General features: G+C 37.3%; 2 protein-coding genes across 3 annotated transcripts in view; both read left to right on the top strand.

Annotated features, from left to right (window-relative positions):
* TRPM7 (transient receptor potential cation channel subfamily M member 7) overlaps positions 1-2,740 on the top strand; it is a 54,688-nt gene extending 51,948 nt beyond the window's left edge. For both annotated transcript variants that reach the window (XM_027466329.3, XM_027466330.3), the window contains 3 exons: positions 112-163; positions 254-360; positions 1,221-2,740. In XM_027466329.3, the coding sequence (XP_027322130.1) occupies positions 112-163; positions 254-360; positions 1,221-1,351 (290 nt within the window). In that variant the 3' untranslated portion in view covers positions 1,352-2,740. The remainder of the gene's footprint in view (positions 1-111; positions 164-253; positions 361-1,220) is intronic.
* A 1,728-nt stretch (positions 2,741-4,468) lies between these two features.
* On the top strand, positions 4,469-9,144 carry USP50 (ubiquitin specific peptidase 50). Its single transcript, XM_072043413.1, is given in 7 exon segments — positions 4,469-4,474; positions 5,257-5,448; positions 7,267-7,394; positions 7,790-7,867; positions 7,869-7,920; positions 8,957-9,026; positions 9,029-9,144. Coding segments are annotated over 7 exon segments (642 nt in total).
* Positions 9,145-9,500: the final 356 nt, after the last annotated feature.

Here is a 9,500-nt window from a genome sequence, read left to right on the forward strand (position 1 = left end):
TTTATTCTTGGAAAAGCTGAGAAGTCATAGCTAACAATGGCAAGGCTTTTCAATATTAGTGCATTTGTGCAATGTATCAGATTTAATTTTTTCTTCATGTGCTGTCTAAAGGTGTTGGTGAAAACTTGACAGATCCCTCTGTGATAAAAGCTGGAGAAAAAAGGTAAGGTCATAGAAGGATTTAAAGAAAACAGGTACTGTAAAAGCTTTGCCAGAGAACACATGCAATTCATGTTTATGCACTCTTTCTCAGGTCATATGATATGGTGTTTGGTCCAGCCAATCTGGGAGAGGATGCAATAAAAAACTTCAGAGCAAAGCATCACTGTAATTCCTGCTGCAGGAAACTTAAACTTCCTGGTAAGAGTGGTGCTGTATTTTTTTCTGAGGCTTTCGGGTATCACGATGTTTTGTGTGATACATAATGATCTAGTAATGTCATGCCATGAAAGTAGAGTAAGTAATAAACATCAGTTTTGTATTTTTACTTCAAAAAGATACGCCATTTTAAGATAAAAAATCCTAGTTGAAGGATTTGACAATGAATGTAATCTGTATTTGTTTGCACAGTACTTGAAGAAGGTAAACTAGATGGATCTTGACTTCAGAAGGTGCAGTAAAAAATAATAATGAGTTCCCAGAAAAAGTAGGAAAATGAGGTAAAGATACTGCAAAATCTGAGACTTCTTAGCCAAAAAATGGAACGTGTTTTTTTGTGGGGTTTTGCCCTTTTTTTATACGTGTCTAGGTCTGCATAAATTTGTTCTAGTAAAACATTCAATTCTGAATATTTTTGTTGCATGGACTACACTGCACTCATATCAAACCTTGGAATTATTTCTCTGTATCAGGCTTTTAGACTGCAGAATAACGTAAAGAACTTGCATGATCTTGCCTGTTCAATGCTACTCTTTTAGGTTGTTTCTCATATGAAGAGAGGTCTTTTATTTTAAATTTGAGTTGTAACTCCTGATAGCGTCAAAGGGTATCATGAAAGGGTCTGATTTCCATTAGAAGTTGATTTGGTACTTGCTATATGGTATCTATAAATAAAATAATTAAGTTTCCATCACTTTTTAAAGTAGAACTATATGCTTCCTGTTACATATATGATAAAACATCCTTTTGTGGCATTGAATACATATTGAGGAATTCTTATTTATAAGTACATATGCCTAGCCAGTTATTTGAAATAACTTTGATTCATTTTGTTTGTTTAGATCTGAAGAGGAATGATTACACACCTGACAAGATTATATTTCCTCAGGATGATTCCCCTGAATTGACAATTCAGCCTGGAAGCTGCACCAAAGAATCAGATTCAGCTAATTCTATTCGTTTGATGCTCTAATGATGTGACCAAATCAGTGGCCTCATCCAAACTTCATGGAATGTCACAAAGTTGTCACTTATCTTTCCTCCACCATAATTAAAAGAAAGATGCATCAAAACAAGGATTACTGTGTTATAAGTGGAATTTTGGCTGGTCCATTATCTGAGGACCTAACAACTTGTGATAACCATCTACAGAGAACAGCTTGGCAGCTGATCGTTTTAGAGGTTGAATAATGATGAGTATTTATGGTATGTTTTTAAAAGGGGCTTTTTAGCAGAAAGTTTATTTTTGCTTTTGGTTTGGTTTAGTGGAGGATTTTCTCTCTGTAGTCCTGTGGTGTGCAATATGCCTTCAACCAAAAGGATCTTGGTAGTTGATGTTTTAAGGTAAAGCATTTGTCTCTTTGGCAGCTGTCTTACTGTCAATCGGCAAAAGATAGGAGAAAGCACCTACCTCTCTGATGCCAGAGTATTCTGTGAGCATTTTTGGAACTGTTTGCTAACATTTTCTAACCAGATGTCTTCTACTCTGGCTTTTTGAAGAAGACAGAGCCAAATGAGGGGTGTGTATGTGATGCCATTAGGCTGAGGTTGAAGGTAGGAACTTAATCTGTTCCAATAGAGAGAGAGTCTCCTGAATCAGGTTTCAGCTTTGTAGCTGTAAAGCTGTTATTTTTTGTGGAATAGAGCCCTAATTGTGCATAATGAGATTTCTTGTTTTATACGTTTCAGTTTTATCATGTCACCATGAAATAGTAACAAACAAAGCCATGATAGACTGGTATAATCATATTTAATAGAAGAAATAGTATGTACTGGTCCAAATAAGTTGCCTTGTGAGAACACACGTTGGAAGTGCTTTTTGTTGTACGTAGTGACTGCTTCAGAAGTTATGCCTTCCAAAGATCTCATAAAACCAGTGTATCAAACCGAATGTACACATACCTTTTAAATGTATTTAAAATTGTGTAGAAAACATCTTTAATGTTATGTTATTTGTGGTACTTATTTAAGAGAGACTAGGGTTGGAATAGCGTTATGTAAAGTACGGGAGATTGCAATGCACCTTCATGCCAATAAAATGTAATTTAACTGTCCCAAATATTGTTGAGCATTCAGCAAGAAAAAACTGTTGTCCAACTGAAGTTTCATGCTGCGATTTTTTTGTTACATAGGTACTAATTTGTAATTTTTAATTAAAAGGGCAGTATATAGCTCTATAAATTTTTTTATTCAGTAGTGTATCTTATAGATACAGACTTAAGGCACGAACACAATAGCTGTTTAAATGGTGTTTTATGTTTGACGGGGAAAGGTAAAATGTTATAAGGATATAATACTGTATACATTTTGTATATCATTAAATCTTTAAAGAATCTAAAATAAATTTATTCTTGTTTACAGACTTCTGCTGTCTGTCTTAGTCTGAAAGTTTTTTTGGGGTGAATTTGAGTAGCTCTTTATGCAGAAAAGTAGAATTTGCTGTGCTGGACCAAAGCAGTTGTCCACCTTTGGAGTATCTCAACTGTGGTAACACCAGGAACCAGGGGAAAAAATGTGAAAACACCTGTAGTGGACAAACTTATGTAATAGGATTAATGAGTAAATGACACAAAATATTTTAAAGCTCTTTACAATGTTTATTTAAAATTTGTAGTTCCTTGTTGGATTCCTGCCAGCATCCCCTTCAGTTGTCAGGTGATTAGGCATCTATTCAAGATAGTAATTATAATTTTTTAATGCTGTATTTTAGTCAAATAAAAGCCATAGTCAATGTGTTAGTAAGGCTAGCTCTTAAAATTGAAAAGGATATCTAGAGAAGCCTCAAGTGTTATAAACTAAATTTAGTATATAAAATACGATAACCATTTCGGGAAAAATACACATTAAAATTAGGAAACATTGTTTCCTGACAATAAAATTTAACAATACACAGTTCACTTATACAGCCATGATGACTGTTTTCAGTAGTTTTGTTTGTGACTAATTTCTTAAAAAAATAAACAGATGTGAAGTTTGTGGTGGGTGTTTGATAGGGGGAAATATTTCCTCTGGTGACTGTTGTAGTGCCTAGGGCCTGAAGCCTTTCAAAGACAAAAAGGGTCAAATAGGGTTGGGGAACATATAGATAACTGGGCGTGGTTATCAGTGGCTAAGTGTATGTATTTCTGTACATCTTCCTATCACCGAGTAGCATCTTACTCCTGGAGATTTACAGCTAGAATTGTATGAGAGGCCTATATGTAAACTGAGGAGAAGACAATCTCTTTCAGACTGACAGAAAAGAATCATAAATGTAAGTATTCTTCAAGGAAGGCATTGGAAAGATGTGGTGGCAAGTAAGAGTTGGTTTGAAGGAGTATCCTGACCCTTAGGGGGTCATAAATACCGTATCCTATTGATGCTGCACTTCTCTAAACTAGGTTGTGGGAACAAGTGCATTTGTCTGATAACATCGAATGCTGCTCCTCTTTTAAAGCCTTATCAATCTTGAAATGCATGCCCATTATTCTCTATGAATAGTTAAAAGAGTTGTGATCCATCAGCTTTTAAACTTCTTCAAGATTTCTGAGGAGGAAAAAAAAAAAAAAAAGCAGTACTGAACATCAGAACCTGTTAACTGCCTAAAACCAAAATACTGGCATGCATTGGTATCGTTATTTTAATATTTTAAGTACAAGAATTCTAATTCAAACCTTCTCTAATGGTTTTTAGTAGAAATTGTAAATACTTCAATGTCTTTCCTACTAAAAGGACATTTAGCTTAACCTATTTAAACAATGTCTTTCATATAAGTAAATAGGTAAGCTACGTTCATTCCTTGCATAGCTTTGATTGCCTACCATGATCTTCAGGAGATTTTTGTTAGAAGAAAAACTGATTGAATAACAGATTAAACTGAGTATTATGTACTTGCATAGCAGTGTTGGTTACTTAGGTAACGTCTGCTTTAAAATGCACTTAATTTCCTACAACCATAGCATTTTATGCAAAAATTTCAAATATATGAATACACTAATTTCATTGCTTAATTAATCCAGCAAACTCAGCGTTGTTGAGTGCTTTACTGCAGTATTTTAGGTGCTGAAACATTTCAGAGAAAAACAATTCCAAATATGTTGTGGTGAAATACATGAAGGTGAGTCTCCTGGGGAGCTGGTTTCCTAGCTACTGCTTGGTAGCTTTGTGATTAGGAAAAGGAGAGATTTGGTTTTTAAGCCTGTGACAGTGATTTCCTATGCTTTTGTTCTTCATGGTTGCATTTTGCTAAATGACATACCACTTAACACTACAAGAATTTGGAGATGAGAAAAGCCTACAGCTAAAAGCCTGGTAGTAACAATTCACATTGCATGCTGCTAACAGATCAAATGGAAAACAAAAATAAGTAACAATTCTTTTGAATTTGATTACTTTCTAATTAATACTTTTTCTTGCAGGTAATCTGCTGAAAGTAACAGGAAATTAATTCTAAGCCCTGGAGTTTGCAGAAAGTAGCACAGATGTGGATTTCTATATTATGTGTAATGCCAAAAAATAGTGTAATCAAGGTCTTGTTTCGGATCCACAAAAAGTAGCACTAAGCATATTCTGTTGTCTTCTTGAATGATGCATAGTAGCATGGGAATAATAAAAATTAATACAAGCATGAGCAAACATGAATAAACTTGGGTTAGGCTGAGATGCTGAGTGCAGTGACATCAGCAGATGCCCACCCTATTGCTAACTATTTTGGGCAAAGTGCTGGAAGGAGACCAAGGCAGCCCAGGCTCTTCCTGCCTCTGCCAGAACTGATGGAACAGAGGCCATCAGAGCTGCACTGTACCAGTGTCTACTTTCTAAGTTTATTATGCTCCTGTTTGAAGGTAGAGCCACCATATTTTCCTTCTTTACCTGAAACTTTTTATTTTTCTGAGGGAGTATGGTGAATCTGCAACTGCCTTTGGCTATTTGATGTCTGGTATATGGCTTGGAGAGTCTGACTGAGTTTCCCCAGAGGTTTTGTGTTTAGTCCTTGGGGAGTGGTACCCAACTTTTGGCAAGAGGACTCAGCAGGATGCACAGCAGTTTCTGATCTGTGTGCTGAATGAGCTCCATGAGCCTCTCAAGAAGGTAAGAGTGCAGCTGGGATGTTTTCAGGGCTGTAGCTGTTTCCTCCTTACATTTTGTGGTTTAGCACTTCATGCAATAATAACCTATTCTCCTCTTACAAACTACAAGATGCAGTTGCTAAAATTGTCATATCCTTTGTTTCATACTCACATGCACACAATAATTCATTAGCTTCATCTAATGCTATGTCAAATTGCAGCCCCTCATCTTATGCTAATGCTGTCTGTAGCATCATCATACTCACCTCTTCCTCTCCTTGCTCTTCTGTGCTTTAGTTTTTCCCCCTTTTCATCTGTCTAAAACCTGTTTGCTATGCCCCTATGTCTACTCAGTTCCTCTGATAAATGACTTTGCTAGCAATTAAATCATTCCTGCCCATATGTCCAGAATATTACACGTTTGTTTAATTTCTCCCGGAAAAGTAATTTAGCTTACTGCAAACATCAAGTAAAGTAATGGAACTTTAGAGCCAAGGTCGGGGACAAGACTGAATACTAGCCTACGTGGGCAGCAGCCAGCCAGTCTCTCGTAAAGCCCACCATTCCCTTTCACAGAAGTTAGTTTTAGCATTGCTTAAAAGAAGACATGGTAAACTGCAAGCAAAATCCTGTCACAGTGCGTCCTTTGTACCTGGCTTGGTGCTATGGAGGAAGTGAGCTAGAGGACAAAGACCTCCAAGCTGCTGGTAGCATGAGTTTTGTTGTAAAAGTGCTGGGAGGTTGGTTCCTATAACAAAGGGGGGGAAGAGGATTTTTGTAGGTAAGGTTGGGTAGGAAGGGTTTTTGTGGGTAAGGATAACATTGAATCTGAAGATTTAGAAAAACAAAAGCTGTGCAGCCAAGAATGAATCAGAACTCTTCCTTCCAACACAGACTTGTGTTTGATGTTATGTGCAAGTAGTAGCTGCTGGGATGACAGGATAACTACTGTGAGTCACGTAAGCATGGGTGTGTGCCTGTCTGCCCAGGGCCTCCGAGTTAATCTGTAGCTGGAAGGAGGTGCTGATAAATTGCACCAGATTTAAAGCTATTCAAATATCGGTTACATTTAGATTATCTCTTGAACAGTTATTTCTTTACAAATAAACCCGTTCTAAATATTATTTTTTTTTAGGGAAGAAAAACAAAACAAAACAAAAAAACTATAAAACCACCAGGATTTTGCAGTGGGTCCACCAAGACCTAATGCCCCCCTATTGAATTGCTAATGAGTGTGTCTCCTTCCCTTGCATTGCAGTAATGGACAGGGAACAGCTGAAGTCTTAGCAATATATAGCATATAAAACACTTAGCAAAATAGTATAGATACTATCGATACTATTTAAAAACAGCGCTACTGCCTATATACCCTTTTCAAAGAACCGCCAAGTATATGGCTAGAACTTCAAGGGTCCTAGCGTGCTGTAGATCAGTTGTTCATTCTCAGTGTCTTTTGCAGGTTTGATTGTCAAGCCACGTTGAACATTTGCTTCCATTCTAACCATTGAAAGTGTTGAAGGCACTTCTGAAACAGTTGGCTACCTACTTTTTTTTTTTGAGTTGTAACGGGATGAGGGAAATTTACTCCTTGGAGGGGGGGATGGGGGTACTGCTTGTCATGGCTGCAGCTAAGGCACTGTACTTTTGTTCATCCCTTAACTAAATCATTTCTAAATAAGCGGGTATACCATACAAAGCTGCAATTCAGTATAAGAGCTGCTGCTTGGCATACTTTACTCGCCATCTGTGGCTGATACCAAATTTATTATAAAAAATTTCTTATAATCAACTGCTCATATATTAAAAATAAAGTTTTAAAAATGTGATCTTTATATAACAGTTCTTAGAAGTTCAACCATCCCAGAATAATTTTTCTTTAATTTCCAATTTAGCACATGCTTTTCTTGACATGCTGAAAAAGAACTTGTGGCTTCTAGTTATAGCCTTTGGCTATATAAATACGGCTAGGTGATGGCCAAGTTATGGAAGTATGGTGTAGTACTAGAAGTTACAAAAGAAAGAGGGATAAAGCCTAGAAAGAAAGAAGAGTTGACAATGATAGTGCAGTCCAGAACATTTAGGACACATTGACAGCCATGCAGAGGCTTGGCTTTTGTCTGCTCTTAGCACCTGTGTCCATTTCTAACAGACAGAAGGATCAAGAAGCAAGGCCTTTCAAAAGGCAGCACTTGCAGGCATTGTATGTATGTTTTCTGTCAGTTGCCTGTAATACTCAACATTAACACAGATCTGTTTCAAGCCCAGGGTAGCCACTAGTCATTTTCCCTTCCCCTAGGAAAGCCAGTTAAGCAACCACCACAATAAAAGAAAGAAGTTTAAAATAGTTCAAAATTTTATTTCAGGTTTGAAGGGCAAGGTAACTACAAAAGGAAACTCTCAGCTGACATCTGCTATCCACTCAGCAATTTGGATCTCTCTCCAGAGTTCCCCACTTTTCCACAAGAACCCAGAGTACAGCTTGTGTGCTCTAGTGGTGAGCTTTGCCTTTCCAAACTTATTTGTCATGCCTTACCTAATGCAGACAAAGCAAGCCTGTGTTAGCTTAGACTTAATTACAGCAACAGTCTTCTCTGTTCCAGGCACTTAAAAATTCTGTGGTTTTAAAAAGCACACAAACATACATACAAAAAAAAACAGCCAGCATCCCCCAACCTTCCCGATCTATCCATACTCTGTTCTGACTGCAAGTGCATCTCTTGAGCTGAAGTGCCTCCTGGACAAAGCCATCACTAACTGAACACAGTTTTCATCAGTAAGAAGCTGATACGTACGCACTCTAATGAAAAAAGGGTATTTGGTTTCCTGCCTCAAACAGTTTAGAACATGTGAGAGAGGATGGTCCCTCTTTGCTTGACTAACAGTCTATCAGTAACATGTCCATATATACACATACATATATATAAAACTATATAGAGAGTTGATTTTAGAATTATAATTTAGCTTAACATGTGTAAGTAATGTTAAACCTATCATACATGGCTTCTGCTATTGTGCATTTCTCTCAATGGATGTAAGTTTTTCCTACAAATTTTAATTTTCTCCTGCCAGGGATATAATACAGTGACAGTATGTAACTGAACCAGAGAAGAGAAGTAACCACCTCTCTCTCTTTTCCCCTACTGCAGCCCAGTTTTAAAAAGCATGCACTCCTCATCACTAACACCTGGTTGCAGCCTTCAGCCTTTTCAGCAGATACTGCAAGGATCCTGGCCATAAACAAGGACTCAGTGGGCTCTTCCATTACTCTCTGCAAGTGTGGCCTGTATCAGAGCTAATAGCTAAGTTTAATATTGCAGAATAGAGATGCATAATCATCATCTATGAAGTGTCTGTTTGCTCTATTCTAAAGCATTTATTTGAATTCATATTCTGTTCTGTAGGCCAAAGGGGGCTAGAATCTTCTCACTCTCTTTTTCCAAATGCAAACAGAAAATGATTGCCAATTCCTAACTTTCTCTGTTAGGAGAGAGCGAGCCTTCTGTTCTAACAGACCGTGTTGTTCGTTACAGATACACTCTGTTTTTCTGGATGGTGGCCACTACACAGCATTCTGCAAGCACTCAGTCACCAAAAACTGGTACTGGATGATTCACAGATCACCAAGATCCCAAATTCCTCAGTGCAGACTGACAGAGCTTATCTCCTGTTCTACACCTGTCAGGCCTTTTCTGCACCCAAAGGAAGCAACAAGTCATGAAAAAACAACAGTGAGTACATCTGCAATTAGAATTCATTGGCAGAATCAGCTAAATTCTGTTTCATCAATAAAACAGAGCATTCATGCTACCTGATCTGCTTGTGGTATTGCAGAAAGTAATTTCTAGAGGGCTGGAGTTAGAGCTTCCAAGCCTGTTATGAAATGCACATCCACTGTGTCTAATGTTTGTTTTTCATGACAAACTTCATACATCCCTCAAAATATCAGAAATGCTGAGCATACAGATTTGCTTACCTGAAAATTCTTGTTTCTCTGTTGCTTATATATGCATGTAGACAGATAAAAACTCAGACTGATTCAAGATCTTTGAATGCCAACCCATTCAGGAAAGGAAA

Source organism: Anas platyrhynchos, chromosome 11, assembly GCF_047663525.1.
Source record: "Anas platyrhynchos isolate ZD024472 breed Pekin duck chromosome 11, IASCAAS_PekinDuck_T2T, whole genome shotgun sequence".
NCBI lineage: Eukaryota > Metazoa > Chordata > Aves > Anseriformes > Anatidae > Anas > Anas platyrhynchos.